The following is a 19,518-nucleotide window of genomic DNA, read 5'->3' as shown; positions in this document are numbered from 1 at the left end:
TAATGTATACGTTACTCCAATCAGTTTAGACCCAACCTAACTACGTACACATCTATATATAAACATTGATTTAACTGACATGTAAGGGTCAATAACTGGAAGAAATGAACAACAAGCTGGAAATCAGTACAAATTTTTTATGTGGTGTTCTACTAAGTTCATCTCCTTAGCCCTTCCTAGCTTGGATACAATGCATCATTATGCCAGGCCCTGGATATCATGAGTGAGATTGGTTAGTGTGAAACACCACAACCAAAAAGCGTTTTCACCTGGGGTTAGACCTAAGCAGAAATGGGCCAGGAGAGATGTCTGGACACAACACATGAAATTCCTACACCAGGACAGAACTTGGGAGTCCTGAAACACAGCCACATTAACCATATGAGGCAGCAAAAGAAAAAAAGTGGATGTTAAAATCACACTGTGGGACAACCCAATGTTCTACCACCTCACCCTCTCAAATCTTAGGCAAATAAAAAACTGATTTTGGTGTAAATACATTTATTGATACCCATTTTATATACTTCAATGAAATAATCTATAAATATAAAAGCCTTTCTTTTGGATATCTCCATGGTCCATGTAAATACTCAGCAGTCAGTCATCTGCAGAAAGCACTCCAGGTCGCACTGTCAGGGTTACAGACCTGAATGTACATATTTCATTAAACAGTGGCACTTATGTACTCAAGTGGTCCAGTGGCTTTGGAATATATGACTACTGGGCATGTGGAGTAAAAATAATGTTTAAGTTTAAATCAACGGAAAGGGTATCAACCATCAACAAAAAGAAACAATTGTGAATTAACCTGGACGAAGAAAGTACCACAGTTGACACTTGGTGTCAGAATACTGGAGATGAACTGAAGTATGCTTAATAACACATGTGTGGCGCCATGTGCTCTCTCCAAATCCCAGGGGACAGCCCACCAGTGCCTTAGGGTCATTCATGGTCACTACAGCAGTACTTAAAGGAATTAGACAGCTTAGAATAAAAGGTATCTAACGGCTGGTATCAGGTTTAAAGAAAAAGGAGTTAAGTATTTGAAGAGCATAATGAGCTCCGCCCCTAGGAGGAGGAGATTATAGAGAAAACAATTTTTTAAATTCCCTTTGCTCCACTGACATGATCATTTATCTTACGCAGGGGAAAGAACCCGGACACCTGGTACCCAAAACACATGTGCAATAATTTTCTTCTGTTTTAAAATTTTTCTCCTCACTACTTCCAAGGGCACTAATGCGGTAGCCACTGTTGACCCTTGCGCTTGACCTGATGAAGCATAAAAGTTTCTCATTTCTTCAGTAACAAATGCAGGCATGTCCTTTGTTGCAGTCAGAGCCCGAGTCTCTGAGTTAGCAAGTACATACATTTAACAGGTCTTAAGTATGCAATGTCCAAAACTGAAATCTGAGAGGCAGTGTTAGAACTTAAGCAAGGCAGGATTCTTAGAGACTACTCAAAATGAAAACTTAAGCATATAAAAACTCAGTTCTTTCTATTATTTTCAACTGGTAAATGACAACAACCCCTGGTAAAGATGGGTGATCTCCAGGTCCAAAATGTCCCAACTATTTAAAGGAGGACCCCCAAAGCGGAGAAATGCACACTTGAGTTCTGTGATACCTAGAATTCTTTTTTTGCCCTTTTTTGTTTGTTTGTTAAAAAAAGAAATAGTATCTTCAGTTGTACACCACTGGTTGAAGGGGTTTTCTTCCAAATGAGAACCTCTCCCCCTTGTCCGCAGTGGAACAGGCACCAGATTCTCACAAGCGGCAACTCCCATGTCCTGTAGCATGTGGCATCTGACCCTGGAGTGGAGAGGAAGCTGGCACAGAGCCCCGACCGCTGGAATTCAGGCTCGACGGCCAGGCTAGATGGCGTTGCGCGGCGTGCCATTGTGTGTCAATGCTTTCAGGCTGGGGGCACTGGTCTGGTGACCACAGCCCCTGTGAGAAGTCACACCCACCTCAAAAACCTCATGAATAGCCTTCCGGAAACAATGGAAGTTGTAGTCTATTAAACCTGCAAGAGAAAGAAAGATCAGGCTTCCTGAATGGCAACTGTGGAATAATCTACTAGGAAACATTTGGTGAAAAAAAAATAACAATAATCAATATGTATTTTAAAAAAAACATCAAGCTGAGGAATTCACTCCGCTGGAAACATGATAAAGCATAGGCCCAAATTGTTAACACTGGTTACTTCTGGGGTCTGGGAGTGGACAGGTTAAATAAAGCAATTAGGAAGGTAAATTTGCTAAGAAAATTTACAATGAAAGTAAAACACTTTAGGGAATATCAAGCTTTTCCTTGTACACATCTTTGGGGCAGCCAATGAAGAGCTGAAGGAAACAGCTAGAATAATAGTTTGGCAAACTGCTCAGCAGAGCCCTAGGGTTTGGGAGGTACCAGAGGGACCCACCAGACAGAACCTCAGGCAGTCTGTACCCCTTCTTCAAGGCATCTCCTTCTTCATCTGATTAATGAACTGGCTTCCAAGTAAGATTTTGGCCAAAGTGTTCTCTTTTGTGACAGAAATGGCTAGTTGCTTACTAAATACCCATTTTTTCCCTTTTTCCTCAGAAACAGAAACCCAATTTTGGATGAGCACACGGATGCTCAGCTGAAACATTCCATTTCCCAGCCTGCCCTGCAGTTACGTATGGCCACATGACCAATTCTGGCCACTAAGATAAGTGGAAGTGTGTGGGACTTCTGTGACGTCTCATTAAAAAGGAAGAGGGTGCATGTATTCTTCCCTCACCCCTGTTCCTCCTTAATGTCTGGAATATGGATAAAATGGCTGCAGCTCCTGGAGCCATTCAAGGCCATGAGGTGGCCTGGAGAATAGAAGCCAATGCTAAGAATGGCAGAACAGAAAGAAAAGCACCTATGCCCTCAAGAACACTGGGACATAAAGACAACATACTAGAAACAAATCAAAACAATCTGGTAACAAACTGACTACAAATGTGAATGGAAGTCCAAACGAGGGAAAGTCACGTGCAAGGCAAGCACAGCCGATGAAGGCTTCGGGAATGAGGCGGCACTCTGGAGAAACAGGAAAGATTTCATTAGGCAGGAAAGAGGGGTAAAATTATAAGAAAAGACACGGGGCTGGCAATGAGAACACAGCACAAGTGGACGACTGGAAAGAAACTAGTCTGCCTGCAGAGAATTCTTGGTAGGAAGTACTGGGAACAACTCCAAATTAGCAAATTAGAGCCAAATTAAGGAGGTCCTTCAGACTTGGGGGAAAAAAACTATAGAAGAAAAATTTAGATAAGTTCAACTACATTAAAATTGACTTCTGTGCAAATGGTAAAATAAAACTGACAAGGAAAGTTGAACACTGGCCTAATATTTGATGATATTATAAAATCATTATTAATTTGTTTACATTTATTAATAGCAATACTGTTATGTCTGAAAAAGAGGACTATCTCTTAGATATATCTGCTAAAATCTACAGACAAAACGATTTGGTACCAGGAATTTGCTTCAAAATAATCTAGTAGGGGAAGAAGTATAAAGATGAAATAAGATGGCTATATTTTTTATAAAGCTGAGTCTGGGTGATAGATTTAAAAGGTTCATTATGTTATTCTCTACTTTTTTTATATATTTGACAGTTTTCACAACAAAAGAGTAAAAAAATAATAACTTAGTTGGAAGGATATACACAAAACAAGATTGACCAGATGTTGATGACTACTGAAGCAGGAAATGGGTACATGAAGAGTCATTGTGCGGTCTATTTTAGTGTATATCTGAAAATTTCCATAACCAAGAACTTAAAAAAATTTTTAAACATTAGAATAGAGGAAAAAAAAAAAGAAATCCTAAGAAATACAAAAAAGATCAGTACAGAGACAAAGGTATATGAAAAGGTAAATTACCAAAGAAGAAACTTGATCAGGCATAAAAAGGTAATCACCATGAAAAAGACGCTTACCCTAACTAGTAAAAGAAGTGAAAATTAGAGCCAGATGAGGTACCATTTTACACCTCCCAGGCTGAAAAATAACTAAACAGTCTAACAATATCAAGTATTACCAAGGACATGAAATGACAAGAACTCCCACACACTACTGCTAGGGTGAAAATGGAAAGCAATGCCTAACAAAGAAGAAGATGTTATGTCCTCTATAAATTCCACTCCTAAATACATACTCTAGAGAAATTCCCCACATGTGTAAGTGGAAAATGTTCATGAGCATTTGTTGCAAAACTATTTTTAATCTTAAAAATAATCTAAATGTTCACCAACAAGAAAATAAATTGTGGTCTATCCAACCCACAAAATATGGTGTGACAGTGAAAATGAATAAACTAGAGCTACATGTTATCAATATGGATCAATTTCAAAAAACAATCTTGAATGAAGAGAAACAAGCAAGACACAGAAGAGACTACTTACATTTTTACATTATTTCTACAAAGATGTACAATATGCTATACTGTTTGAAGTAAAAGAGTAAATCATGCATGGGAAAAATAAAACACTGCAATCAACAGAGTGTAAAGGAGGGGTTTTCAATTGAGAAGACACAGAGGATATATGTGCATTTGTCATGTTTCAGTTCCTAAGCTCAAAGGAATGCAAACATTCTCGTTTCATCCAAAAAGTTTTGCATATCTGAAATAACTCATTAATATGAACATTAATGAAATAATATTCATTTAAAATTAATATTAAAATCTCAGCCAGAAGACCAGGGACTTGCTGCAGTGAATAACAGGGAGCTATTGTGATCCTTAAGTAGTTAAATAACATGATAAAAATAATTTTCTGAAATCTAGTCTGCCTTTAGAATAAAAGATGATACATACTAAGCCTTTTATAGATGTGTGTGTGTGTGTGTGTGTGTGTGTGTGTGTGTGTGTGTGTGTTGAATGCATAACCTCAAGTACAAAGTTACTGCAGCACCTCAAGCCTAGTGGGATAAGGACCTATATTGGAGTCACTGACAGTGGAAATAAAAAAGAAAGCCCAAGAAACAGTTCCAATAAACAAGTAAGATTTGGTGAAAATTCAATGTAAATAATACAGGAAAAGAATGGGAAAGGAGAACACTGAATACACTCTTATCGGCAAGAGCCCCTTCAGCAATACTACCACATGATTACCTGACTACAGATATCTAAGCTTGGACACCAGAAAAACGTCCTAATAACAGAAGTAGGGTAGCCAGAAAAGCCATGAAACAAAAGGGAAAACAGTCATCAATTTGGACACTATGGACAAGATAATCAAATATTTAAGTGCAGATGTCTTACTAATAGCTCCACACCTGGGACAGGAACATGGGCCCAAGTCAGAAGTCATGGCCTGGATGAGCTGACCTGGAGAGTAAGAGAAGTGAGCAGAAAGACTTGGCTCTGAAGAAAGCTGGCGGGGGGCGGAGGGGGGGCAATGATGAGAAAAAACAGGAAAGGTGGTCAGAGGAACAAATATATAAATAAAATAACCCGGGGAGTTCAGCTTTAGGGAAGCAAAGAGAGAAGAAAGCTCCCAGAAAGGAGGGGCTGACAAGGTCACATGCTTCAGAAAGCTTAAGAGGCTACAGAATGAGAAACACCACTGAATGCAGCAAGAAAGTAACCTGGTAACCTCTAAAAGAATCGTCTCAGTAAACTGGTTCTGGGGGAAGCCAAACTGCAGGCAGTTAGGTAATGAAAGGATCCAAAATAAAAGAGACTGGAATAAAAAACTGGATTTAAAATAGATCAAAAGAAGGAAGGAGAAAATCTGACTACTGGGTCATCGGGAAAGTCATGACATATTTTTCTGTTTTTCAATGCAAAAACGTGTCATGACTTTCCCGACAACGCAATACATAGGGAAGGGAGACAAAAGTAATTTGAGCTTTGAAACATCTAACACTGCAATATTATTTTCTCTTGTTTTTAAGAACCTAAGAAATTATGACGAGAACTTAACATAAAAAGAGCTTTTTAAAATGCCATTACCTGGGGCCAGTGAGTGGCTCAGTTGGTTAAGAGCACGAGCTCCGAGCAACAGGGTGGCCGGTTCGATTCCCACAGGGGCCAGTGAGCTGCACCTGAGCTGAGCTGCCGCTGAGCTGCCAACAGGTGGCAGGATGGCTCAGGTGGTGAGAGCACGTGCTCCTAACAACAAGGTTGCCGGTTCGACTCCCGCAATGAATAGTGGGCCAAGCCCACCCGCAACTAAGATTGAACACAGCACCTTGAGCTGAGCTGCCCTGAGCTGCTGAAGGGAGGCCGGGTGGTGGGCTATGCCCACCCACAACTAAAACTGAACATGGCACCTTGAGCTGAGTGGCCACGAGCTGCCAATGGGCGGCCAGATGCCGACTGGACTTGGAGCTGAGTTAGCTGCACCCTCCATAACTAAGACTGACGAACAATAACTTGGCTGTTCCCCTTCCCCAATTCCGCAACACTGTTACCCTTCCCCAAGTCCCAATAAAATCTTAAAAAAAAAAAAAAAATGCCAGTACCTTTTCGTTCAAAACTTTCTTCCCTAAGAATGCAGACCAGTGCCAAAAATTTAGTCACTTCCTTTAAATAAAGGACAGTTGTATTATTCAGCTTGATAATTGCCATAGATTCTTTGTCATAAGCACTTCCACTGCCATCTTCCTTTAACCTGTTATAAAAGAAAGTATTGTTTGTTACAGGGTTCCCAACTAGGTTTTTTGTCATATTTAATTTTCATAATGACAAGTCTTTCCACCCAGCTTCCCGAATGTCTTCTGAGAAAGAAGAATACTGGCTTATATATATTGGAACAGAAGTTCTCGTTTAGGTAGGGTTCCCAGACTTTGATGCAGCATTCCATGCATGCATTCAAACCTTCATCATTTACCTAAAATGCATGGAATACAGCAGGCTCAAATCTTCCCTCATATTAATCTGTACTGACACTGTCTGCAAATGAAGGACCTAAACTACAAAAACTGCCATTAGTGAAAAAGAGTAAAACTAAAATAAATACAGTCTATCAGATACTGTGTGTGGGAGGGGATGGAAAGGACGGGGAGGGGGGGCGGCCGAGTGGCTCAGTTGGTTAAGAGCTTAAGAGTATGAGCTCTGAGCAACAGGGCCGCCAGTTCGACTCCCACATGGGCCAGTGATGCTCTGCCCGAGCTGAGCTGCCAACAAGTGGCAGGATGGCTCAGCTGGTGAGAGTATGTGCTCCTAACAACAAGACTGCATGTTCGATGGTGGGCTACGCTCGCCCGCAACTAAAACTGAACTTAGCACCTTAAGCTGAACTGCCACCCAGATGGCTCAGAGGATAGAGCATGCGCTCTTTAACAAGGCTGTCAGTTTGATTCCCGCATTAAATGGTGGCTATGCTCACCCGCCGCAACTAAGACTAAACTCGGCACCTTGAGATGAGCTGCCACCCGGATGGCTCAGTAGATAGAGCATGTGCTCTTAACAAGAAGGCTGCTGGTTCGACTCCCACATGGGATGGTGGCTACGCCCACCTGCAACTAAGATTGAACACAGCACCTTGAGCTTAGAGGCCACGAGCTGCTGACGGGCAGCCAGATGACGACTGGTGCCCTCCACAACTAAGACTGAAGAATAACAACTTGGCTGGTCCCCTTCCCCAATTCCCCAACACTGTTCCCCTCCCCCAACTCCCCAATTAAAAGAAAGGGAAAAAAAAGATACTGCGGGGGCCAGCCGAGTGGCGCAGTTGGTTAAGGCTTGGCTTGGGAGCAACAGCTCTGAGCAGCAGGGCTGCTGGTTCGGTTCCCACATGGGCCAGTGATGCTGTGCCCTCTATAGCTAAGATGGTGAACAACAGCTCGACTTGGAGCTGGGCTGCCGTGAACTACCGTGAGAGACCGGCAGCCTGTGAGAACTGCCGTGAACTGCCGTGAGCTGCCGTCCAATGGCCAGTGACCGACTGCCTCAGCTGGGAAGAGCGCAATGATCATAATACCAAGATGAGCCAGTGAAGCGGCGTCCTCTACAACTAGATTGAAGAACAAAAGGACAGCAACTTGTCTGTTCCCCTTCCCCGATTCCCGACGCAGTTCCCCTCCCCCAATTCCCTAATAAAAATCTAAAAAAAAAAAACGATACTGTGGAATCCTGATGTTTGCAAAGTGAGCCTGTAAGGGTCTGAAAGCTTTCATTTATTAAACTAGAATTGTCATTCTAAAATTGTTATATGTAGTCCCCCTTGAAAAAATGTAAATCAACAGTCAACTATGAAGCAAATTAAACTATAATAAAGCACACCAAATTGTACACGAAGATTGTGTTAATAATGAGATAATGGATTTTTTTCTTTCATAATGTACTTTATATTTTACAATGTACCTTACACTGAAAATAAACTTTACAACTACATTTGATTTTATTATAAATAATTGATTTATGAAATTTTAATTTGTTTGTTTTAAAGAAAAAGCAAATTCATCCATTTTTAAAAGTAGGAATGCCAACATGAAACTTTACTGAATAATATAATAAACAAACATCTCATTTTCATTATGGAAAGAAAACAAAGGAGAGCAAGTAATCACGAAAGTGAAGAACAGACAAGAAAAACAGGTGAGATAAATGCATTCTCCTGTCAGAGGCAGCTGAAGAAACACACTGACAAATTAGGCAGACAGACCAAGGTGAAGGGCAGGGAGAGAGCGATGAAAGAGTTTAGACTAGGTGGAGCAGAGAGGAACAACAGATAAAGGACACACGTATCAGAAAGGGCCTTGCTGATGTTAACATAGCAGGGGAATCAGGGCTATCTGAGGCAACAGAGGTTACTGGCTTTTGAAATACCAATAATTGTCCCAAGTTCTCACTCATCCTCTGGGCTACTCTACAAAATCACATATTTGCTAGCTTTTATAAATTTCTGTAAACTTTGGTGACTTTTCATAAAGAGTTTACATTTTAGAGATTTATTTTGGAAACTCAGGCATACAGGTCAAATTTTTATAACTCCTCTGACATCCAAATTCCAATTTCCTTGTTTCTTAGCATTCTAAAAAATTAAGAATTTGGGCTGGCCGACTGATGTGTTGGTTAAGAGCTGGTTTGGGATGCCAGCTCTGAGCAGCAGGGCCCGGGTTCGGATCCCATATTAGGGCCAGTGATGCTGCGCTCTCTACAGCTAAAATGGTGAACAACAGCTCGACCTGGAGCTGGGCTGTCGTGAGTTGCTGGTGTCGGTGTAGGCTGCAATGAGGCTGCAGTGGGCTCCCGTAAGCTACCATGAGTGGCCAGCAGCCAGCATGAGCTGCCGGCATGAGCTGCCAAGAGCTGCCATGAGCGGCCGTCCAGTGGCGGCGACCGATCTGCCTCACCTGGGAAGAGTGCAATAATACCAACATGGACCAGTGAAGCGACATCTTCCACAACTAGACTGAAGAACAAAAAGGACAGCAACTTGTCTGTTCCCCTTCCCCGAGTCCCCAATGCTGTTCCCCTCCCCCAATTCCCCAATAAAATCTTTTAAAAAAAAATAAATAAAAATTTCTCATTCCACAAAGCCAGAGGTTAAATTAGGATTCAGTACATACTCTGTTTCTCAGGATGTTTTAAATAAATTAATCTAGCTTTTGATATAGCTAAGTCCAGCGGTTCTCAACCTGTGGGTCGCAACCCTTTTGGGGTCGAACGACCCTTTCACAGGGGTCGCCTAAGACCATCGGAAAACAAAAAGATATTTACATTACGATTCATAACAGTAGCAAAATTACAGTTATAGAGTAGCAACGAAAATAATTTTATGGTTGGGGGTCACCACAACATGAGGAACTGTATTAAGGGGTCGCGGCATTAGAAAGGTTGAGAACCGCTGGCTAAGTCCCTGAGGGAAAAGACGCAGTGCAACCCCTCTCTCTGCCCCCCTCCCAAATAATGGCAGGAGAAACTTTCAGTGATACCTAAGTCTGGCTTTTTCAGCTGTTCTTATCCATTGTCTCCGAAGGTGTTAAGACCAACCCAGCAGCACACCTACAGAGAAATTATCCTCCAAGTTGAAGCACTATGGTCAGAACAAGTCCACTTCAGACAATACTTGCTAGAGGCCTCAGAAATGAATCCCCCTGACAAATCAAAATGGTAGTTTTCCACCTGAGATCTTGCAGAAATACGTACATAACTTACCCATATATACAAGACACATCAATTACAACATCAATCATGTCACAGCAAAGTTCGTAAGATTGCATATCCACAGGAGAACTGTCTGTTGCAATGTAGATTTTGCTGACAACATCAAAGAGAAAAGCTTTTTCAATACCTGAATTCTTGGAAAAATAAAATTGGAGAGGTGTTCAGTTTTTTTTAAGAATCACAATTTGTAACTTATCAAAGATCTTGAATTACTGATGAACATACAAGGACATTTTTAGTTATACAACTCAATACTAAAATAACCAAACAGTATTTGGTTGTGAGACACTTGTATTATCCAAAGAATAAAAATGAAATTATTTCTCTGCTCTGATTTACTGACATAATTGCATTAGTCAAATTTGTTTTTATTTCCTCCTCTTCACTTAAATGAATTATTTTCTAAGACACCACCAAAAAAAACCAAACAAAAAAAAATCCTCCAAAAATTAAGCCATGCTACATTTTCAATAACCCTTTCTTGTTACAATAATCAATTTCTAATTTGAATGACCTTTCTACCACAAAGACTTTATGTGACAATTAGCAAAACATAAATGAATTAGTTTGATGTCAACAACTAGCATAAACCAAAAGCCCGAAAAAACTGGAGGTCACTACACATTGAGTCCTTTAAACTAATGTTTGGAAAATATAATGACTGGATGCTAAATTTATTGGGGGATATCCTTTTTTATTAAGCTGAATCCTCAAAATATAAGAATGTGAAATATGACACTACTAACATTACAGTTAGCAAGCACAGGAAAAGGTCAATTTTTCAATGCAACCTCAGGGATTAAACTGAGTCAAATTCCCAAAACCCAGTTCTTCCAGTTACTACTCTTCCTTCAGGAAACAGATATCATGAAGATATTTTTAATTAAGAAAGCATAAGGAAATTTTAAATTTTAAGACAAAAGGGGTGAGTACTAAGAAAAGAATTCAGAAAATAACTCAAGCCATTTTTTAATGTCATTTATTTTGCACGTTGTGTCATTTAGTCTTTAAACTGGATTCAGACAAATTCAAGCCTTTTTTTAGAGAATGTGATAATACAAATATATTCAATGAAAAGGGAATAGAAAACTATAGTGAATGAAATAGCTCACTTACTGATATAAAAATATTTAATAGGTTTTCCAAGGTCGGCAGTTGTGGAATGAGTTTCTGCACCACCTTACTAAAGGCTTCAAATATTGAATGGTCATAGATACTAGTCAAATAAAAGCTGAAAAACATAACAGTTTGGTTAATTTGAAAAATATCTTAAGTTTGGTGACAATTATCATAATGCACAAAATTTTAAGTTTCTTAACATCTGATTTCATTAAGTTCAAATAAAGCCTTTTAATCTTGTCCACCATTCCAATCATTCAAGATGACAAATGCAGTGGCCCCACCTGACTTGTGGCTATCCATCCCTTTACTGCATTTACACAGAAGGCAACTGAGGTAGTACCCAGGAAAGAAATTTTCAGATGCAGAAACTTAAATACTCACCTAAGCCTTTGCAATTTAATCCAAAAAGCTCAGTTTAAGCCAATAACTGACAAAAACTAAGAGAAAGCTCAGAGGAAATAGGTGACATTTAGTAAATAAGTACCTAATTCAGGTTTCTACTAAAATGTTATCTCCTCAGAAAGTTCTTTGCTGACCTCCCTACCTAAACTAGTACCCCTGTACCTATTGCTTTCTACCCCTTTCCCCTAATTTATTTTTCTTCACAGCATTGATAAGTACTTAAAATTACACTATACATTTATTTCTAAGTGCTTTTGAGCTGTCTCATTCATCAGAATGCAAACTCCATGAGGACAGAGACTTTATCAGTCTGGCTTGTAGCTACAAGCCCACTGCCCTGAACAGTGCTCATAAATATTTGTTGAATAAACAAATGAATACAACTGGTGCTTAGGGTTTATGTAAATAACATATTAAGAAGGATGGGAGCTGGGGACCTACAGAGAATGGGACAGGAATCTGGTGGCCCAAAAGGATACATGGTGAAGAAGTAATATCTGTAGAATTAACAAACATACATTTGAGGGAGACAGGGGTAGGCCTTTAACAATTTAAAGTGTGGACAATTCTGGTTTTTTGCTCAGAGAGTATACTCCTCATTAAATAGTTGTATCCGTGACACACTTGTAAGTACATATTACAAAATCAGAAACACAGAATTGTGTGTATCATACTTCACAGGTAATTTAAAGATACTTTCAAGCTGACCTAACAACTCAACCCTATGCAAGATGGGGCTCTACTCTAGATGTGAGAGAAATGGAATAGGTAAGGCCAAGATGACCCCTCCAAAGGCACCAGGGCCTAAGGAATGTTTTAGTGTTTCCTTTATGCAAAAAGGATAGCAATGGGAGAAGGTCCTGCAAGGCCAGTGAGGCCTGGAGATGGATAGGGGCAGGGCAAACAGGGCATTTTAGTAAGCTGAGTTTCTGGAAACCGGAATAGCGAATGGAACCTCATCTGTAGGACTGCTAGTAATTATGAAAAGCTTGATGCAAAATTCTACTGAGGTTAACAAGGCGTAGGGCCCTATAAAGAACTGGGGGAAGGGACAGTGTATACCACTGGAGTAGGATGCCCTGGAAAGGAACACAGACATGCTATGGAAAATTAGTTAGGATTCCCATGGGCACTGGGGAACACAGCACAATCATGGTTTAAAATCCAGTATTAATTGTGGATTCCCGGGCTGGTCAAGTGGCTCAGTTAGTTAAGAGTTGGCTTAAGAGCGCAAGCTCTGAGCAACAAGGCTGCCGGTTCAATTCCCACATGGGCCAGTGACACTGCACCTGAGCTGAGCTGTCGCCGAGCTGCCAACAGGTGGCAGGATGGCTCAGCTGATGTAACAACAACATTGCCTGTTCAATGGTGGGCTATGCCCACCCGCAACTAAGACTGAACTTGGCACCTTGAGCTGAGCTGCCGCCGGGATGGCTCAGTGGATAAGGCATGCACTCTTGACAACAAGGCTGCTGGTTCAACTCCCGCACGGGATGGTGGCTATGCCTACCCACAACTAAGATTGAACACAGTGCCTTGAACTTAGAGGCCACGAGCTGCCAACTGGAAGCCAGATGGGGAATGGCGCCCTCCACAACGTAGACTGAAGAACAACAACTTGGCTGGTCCCCTTTCCCAATTCCCCAACACTGTTCTCCTCCCCCAATTCCCCAATAAAAATCTTAAAAAAAAAAAATAGTGGATTCCTAAAAAATATGATTGAGGAATTTCATGGGGAGGCACTTTCACTTTCTCTTACAAATACTGCTGAAATTTTTAAAGCATTACTTATAAAATATGTTAAATTTTTAATCCAGGCAAACTAGAGATCAATGAGATTTTTCTACATGATTTCCTAGAAGAATAATTCAGGTTTCAAAAACCTTGAAACCTGAGGCCCTAAGGAATATTACTGGCAGGAATGGGGGTTGGCTTGAGCCTATAAGGAAGTCACTGTAACAGACAAGGGATAAGGAAATAGCTACTTTTGTGTCTCTCCTGCTTCCCCTTTAAGCTGTTTATATCATCAAGAGAACTTTTTCTTGGGTACTTTTTATTACTCATTTCTACCTACACCACCACAAAAACATAAGATGTAGGAAATACTCCTCACACACTTTTACAATGCAAGTACACAAATCATCAATCCCCTCTAGTAGGTGTTCTTTGATAATTTCTTAATGGTACTTAATTATGAACCAGCAGTTTTTAAATTTAATAGCAGCCCTAAGCAGATTTACAGGCTAAACCCACCTAACCCAAACTTTAGAGTTTCATGAAAGCAGAGTGTTTTAAAAACCATAAACAAAATACATTACAGTCGAGATTTGAACATGCATCCACTTTAAAAGACTCTTCCTACTGAGAAAAAATACTGTAAAAACTGAAGCTACCGAGTTCTATAGCCTTGAACTGAGGCAAGAAGGAAAAAAAAAAGTGATGAAACTACAAGAGGGGAGTCCCAAAGCAATTTTATGCCATGAGGAAACAGCCTGACTCTGATCTCTTGGGATGAGTTTGTAAAAAGCACAAACAGAAACACTTCACATGACTTCAACCTCCAGGAAAATGCGCAAAAGCAGGAAAGTAATTTCTCAATAACATCAGGCTCCCAAAACTGCTTGAATCCAACAAAGAATAAATCAAACACATTACAGATTTGGGAAAGGTATACCAGTGACAGAAAGCTATGTGTTTGTCATGACAGAGATGGGAATACATTTACACATTTTTCAGGGCTCCCATATCAAACACACATGTTGTTACCTAAGGTGGAGTTTTTCTAGCCCAGCATCTGCAAGGTCATCATTGGCCCTTTGATGAATGTCCCTCTGTGTTTCTATTTTGTGATCATCAGACAGACCATCAACTTTGTGAATAAAAACCTCAAAATTCATGTCTGGGTTAACTTTGTAGGCTTTAGAAACAGTAATGTGAAGTCTTGTTAAAGCCTCCATGTAGTCATCCTGTAAGTCAGAACAAAATAGTGTTTACAAAGAAATCGTGTAAAAGTCAAGTAATGAGTTAAGAAAGCCTCAAACCACCTCTGTCCCCAACCACAGAAAATGTTATCCTAATTATTCATAAATACTCAAACATTCAAATACATTAACTTAATATCACTAAATATATCTTTAAGAAAACAAAATTCAATTACCAAGTTAACACTTGTAATTTTTGTTAATGATAAAGGAAAAATGAAATGACATTTCTTCACAATATAATTTTTTTAACGTAATCCCAGCTCTGCCATTTATTAGATGTGTGACTTTAAGCAGGTTGCTTAAACTCTCATGATCTCAGTTTCCTCATCTGTAAAACTGGAATCACAGTACCTACCTCACAGTATTGTGAAAAATAAATTAAATTAGATCAGGTATGTGAAAGTATACAGAGCTTTACCATTACAGAGCCTGTCACTCGGAAAGCATTCCCAAATAATGTTTAGGCTTATAAAAAGCTTTTTAAGGACAGGGACATGTCCCCATTCATCTGAGTACCTGCCATTTGCTAGGCACTCAATAAATGGTTGGGCTAAACTCAATTTGGACAATTAAGTAAACTACCCACTTTAATATTTACTGACTCAGTTCTCATATTCCTCCTGCTATTATGGGCATTGATGAGATCTTTCAGTGAGTGACATCACTATTGTAATAGTTAATAAAAGTACAGCAATGTCTTCTACTAACAAATAAAAGTGGAAAGCCACTCATTAACTAGAACTTAAGGATATAACCATATCTCCTAGTCATCTGCTATTCTGCACTTGCACAATGGCACGCCTGCTCCCAAAGCACTCTGCATCTCTTGTACTGCTGGGGAATCTACTGGCAACGAAATAAGCTGCAAGAAGCACATGACAAAGAAGATAAACAACTCTGCTTTGTTTCTACATCTTTTGCCACCAGAGAAGAAAAGTAAACATCATTATTCCGAACTACCTGTGCATCAATGACATATATCAATGCTCCTGTTCCCCTGAAGATCATCTCGTAGTCAAAAGTTGGGTCAAAAAAGTCCATTTGCCCAGGAAAATCCCATATTTGGAAATTCACAAAGGAGCTATTGGAAATGTCATCTTTATAAATCTTGTTGGTACTTTCCAAAAAGAGGGTCTCGTTGGGTGACATTTTATGAAAAACCACCTGTTAAAGGAAAGAAGACAATTTTGTGACTATTCAATTTTGTATTTAAAGTTCAAAATTGTACCCTTAACATAATTTAAAGAATCTGATCCCACAGCAAAAATTTTTAAAGAGGTAAAAAGTGAATGGTGTATCCACCGCTAGTCACTGACAAAACAGAAGATACCAAATTACTTTCCATTCAGCCTATTTTAGAGTTGAAACTTTATTTTCTCTGCACTATATTCAATACTAGTAGTAATGCTGTCACTCATCTCAATTGATTTTTTCCTGTTAAATTGTATTAATTCTGTCAAAATCTGCTTTAAGATTATGAAAGTGTATAGCTAAAGTTTAAGAAGCTTGTTCATTGAAAACTTATTGGAATGCCTACATTAGGCTCTGAGGAAAAACCAGAAATGAAATTGACTGAACCTTGCCCTCATTGAGTTTGCTGTCTTGTGGAAGAAATAAAACAAAGACAGTAATTATACCAAGTAGAAAGCGATAAGGGGCGGGGAGGAGAGGAGACACTGGGAATAGACAGAGAAAAGCCAGCTGCGGTAAGAAATGGTAAAGGCAATTAAGAATTACAATAATCACATTCCGCACAACTCTAACATAAAACCAATATGCCTCTGTTACTTTCTAGAGAGAAAAATGGACAGTTACTCCCAGTGAGTCATAAGTGAAAAAATTAAAATCAGGTTGCTAAAAACTGATTTTGCTGTAGACAACAAATTTTGCTGTAGAGGTGAAAATTAAATTAAAACATAGTAATCTAGTAAATTCGGAAGAAGGCTAATTTTTAAAAACATCACGTCTACCAGATATCGCAGAGGTTTATTTTGGATAGACCTTTGCAACCAAGAGGAAAGGGCAAAAGAGCAGGTATCTGGTGTTTTATCACCAGCTCACTTTGTAAGGGGGGATGGCTGATGGAGGCGGCCAAACTTGCCTCTATTTTCCCCTTACTAAAGAGTGTACAGACCTCCACTCGGTCCTGGCAGACCCCAAGTGAACGCAAATGGACTGACCTAGGTCTGCAAATATTCTCAAGGTCTCAGATTTCTGTAACCACACACAGGAGTAACATCACCAGTATTATACTCACCAGGCCACAAGTACTAAAATAGGTGGCATAATAGCCCCAATTCCCAATAATGTTACAGTAAAGTCTCCTTCGTGCTAGTAACAAGAGCAAGCATTTAGATGGCCAGTGACTTTGTCACAACATTCTGACGTTGCTCCCTGGGGCTCACCTGAAAAGCCCTGCAAACTCAGGTCACCTGAAGTGAGTGGAACACACAAAAACGGGGCAGGGGAGGGAGTCCGTGAAGTTCTTCAAGTTATAACTAGGGAGTAGGTCTGTTTCGTAAAGGCACAGGGGCTGGGTCCCAGGAGGCGGAGGTCCCAGGCAGTGCCACGGGCACCTGCCTCCTGCCAGCCAGTTTCGCCTTCGGGGACCCACTCGGCCTCGGCTGACTTGGGCGTGCACTTAGAGGTCGGGGTCCTCGCACGGGCCGCGCCTCAGGCTCTGCTCCCCAGAGAAGAGAAAGCGCAGTGGGAAAGCCCTGCAGACCAGCCCGGGCCGCCGCCCTCCTCGGGGGCCTCCCCCGCCAGGCGGCCACCGAGCCCCCAGGAAGGGGCGGGGGAGGGACGGAGGGACGCGGCGCGGCCTCACTCACCTTCTGGATGGAGGACTTGCCGCTGCGCCGGAGCCCCATGAGCAGTATCCTCGGCTTGGAGCTGTCAGCTCCCCCCGGGCCACAACCTCCGCCGGCCCCCGCCCCAACCCCGCCGCCCGCGGCTGCCGTCTCCTCTTCCTCCTCCTCCACGCCGTAGCCGAAGTCCTTTGGGAACGAATCCGCCGCGCCGTAGCTGCCGGCGAGGGGCGCCTCCTCCGCCCCGTACTGCAGGGACATGGTGCTGGAGCCGCCGCCACCCGCGCCTTGACAGGGCAGGCCAGGCCAAGCCAGGCCGCCGCCTCCCCAGTTCTCCGCCACCGCCGCCGCCCCCGGCAGCCGCCACCGCCGTGCGGCCCGCCCCCCGGAGCCCGGCCCTCATTGGCTTCACTCCGAGAACCAGCTGCTCATTGGCCGTTCAAGTTGCCACTCAAAGGCAGCAGGGTAGGTGGTGCCTGTCACGTGCCCGGAATCACCTGACTCGGAGCCGAGGTGGGGGGAGGAGGAGTCACGAGGAGGGTGGCCCCGCCGGGCCGAGCCCTCTGCCCTCAGCCCCAGCCCGCACCTAGGTCCTGCCCAGCTACGCGCGTTGTTTCTCACCGCTGTCCTGCCATCTTCGGAGCTCTGGAGGCCATCGCAACGGGAGATGCTCTCTGGGCATCTGGGAGAACTGATTGTCCTACTACAATTGTACTCGCCCAAACCAACATTTATTGATGCCTGCGAAGTCCTGGGGCACAAGGAGCACAAAACTGGAACCCACACGGACCCTGCCTCTGCTCTCCAGGTGTTAGAAGATTAATAGATATCGGACCTCTGCGTAAGTAGCCTTGGTACGAGATTTGGGGTGGGAAGGTCAAAGGTACAGATAAAAATGCTCGGGAGTTGGGAGCGTGAGACACACTACAAGGAGCTGGTGTCTGAGCAAGGACTAGATGGATGGCTATGGGTGGGAAATGCAAAGGTATGGAGGAGGAGCCAGCCAGAGTGTGGGCAAAATCTCAAACAAGGCAGAGTGATGAGTATAACAACAGTTCTAGCAGGTAGGACAGCAGATCACTGACAGTGAATACTGCTGCCACTTCAAACTCAACAGGACTCAATTTCCCCACCTACCCACCTATCCAAAGTCTAGTTCTCCAGTAATTCCATCCCCCCATTGAGCACTGCATCTTCCATGACCTCCTTCAAGTCAGAGACCAAAGGAATGAATAATGAAAGCAAACCAAAGCTAATGTTTGTCACCAAATGTTTGAGAAAGCTAGAGGAATTTCCACCCTATGTCAGGCTTTAGAATGGAAATTTGACAAAAGAGGATCTTCCTCTTAAAGTGGGGGTGGGGGTGGTACTGGTCCTCCAAGGAAACTACTTGATTATGAAGGGAAAGCATGTTCATGTGGCTTTGAGACTTGGTTGTGTCTGAATCTAGAAGTTAAACGTAGGATACAGCCTTAGAGGTCACGTGGTCCAACTTCTTGCCTATAGAGGATCTACTGTGCAGCATCTCTGATAGACACACAGCATACACTGCAATAGTTCTAAGGGAAGAGAGCTCACTATCACAGAAGGCAGTCAATTCCTCTGTGGTAGAACTTTGTTTAAAACAAAGTCTCTTATTCAGGCCAAAAATCACACTCCGTGAATCTTATAAAGGAATAACACAGGAGTAGTCTTCATCTCTTTCATGACAGCCCTAGATTGCAGTCTTCATTACGCACTAAGTCTTCTCCGCTCCACATTAAACATACTTCAGTTCCTTCTATGGTGATGTCCAGCAAAATGTTAGATGATGATAGAAATGTTCTACATCAGTACTGGTCACTATAGTAGCCAATGTGGATTGAGCACTTGAAATGTTGCTAGTGTGACTGAGGAACTGAACTTTGACTTTTATTTAATAGCCAGATGTGGTTATGACTACCATATTGGACAGCACAGCCTTGTTATTTTCAAATGCCTTCTCCCTATTGGTCACTCTCCTTTATATGTATGCATTTGAGCTTGTCAATATCCATCAAACGCCTGGTCTCTACAATGCAATATTGA

At 41.7% G+C, this 19,518-nt stretch overlaps 1 protein-coding gene across 1 annotated transcript; it reads right to left on the bottom strand.

Moving 5' to 3' along the window:
• Positions 1–483: 483 nt before the first annotated feature.
• RRAGC (Ras related GTP binding C) lies at positions 484–17,871 on the bottom strand. Its single transcript, XM_019658074.1, has 7 exons — positions 17,476–17,871; positions 15,605–15,808; positions 14,427–14,626; positions 11,253–11,367; positions 10,128–10,270; positions 6,488–6,636; positions 484–2,025 (listed from the first exon to the last, which is right to left on the bottom strand). Exons 1-7 carry the CDS (start codon positions 17,710–17,712, stop codon positions 1,874–1,876), a joined length of 1,200 nt encoding a protein of 399 aa, XP_019513619.1. The 5' UTR covers positions 17,713–17,871; the 3' UTR covers positions 484–1,873.
• Positions 17,872–19,518: the final 1,647 nt, after the last annotated feature.

This window comes from Hipposideros armiger, unplaced genomic scaffold (genome assembly GCF_001890085.2).
Source record: "Hipposideros armiger isolate ML-2016 unplaced genomic scaffold, ASM189008v1 scaffold_10, whole genome shotgun sequence".
Classification (NCBI taxonomy): Eukaryota; Metazoa; Chordata; class Mammalia; order Chiroptera; family Hipposideridae; genus Hipposideros; species Hipposideros armiger.
This window is presented reverse-complemented; position numbering and strand designations above follow the sequence as displayed.

Excerpts from the sequence above, each read along its gene's own strand:
- RRAGC (XM_019658074.1), bottom strand. The coding sequence starts at position 17,712 with ATGTCCCTGCAGTACGGGGCGGAGGAGGCGCCCCTCGCCGGCAGCTAC. Across the intron at positions 14,627-15,604 it reads TATATGTCATTGATGCACAG|GATGACTACATGGAGGCTTT; the intron begins GTAGTTCGGAAT and ends TCTGACTTACAG. Across the intron at positions 10,271-11,252 it reads TATTAAATATTTTTATATCA|AATTCAGGTATTGAAAAAGC; the intron begins GTAAGTGAGCTA and ends TATTTTTCCAAG.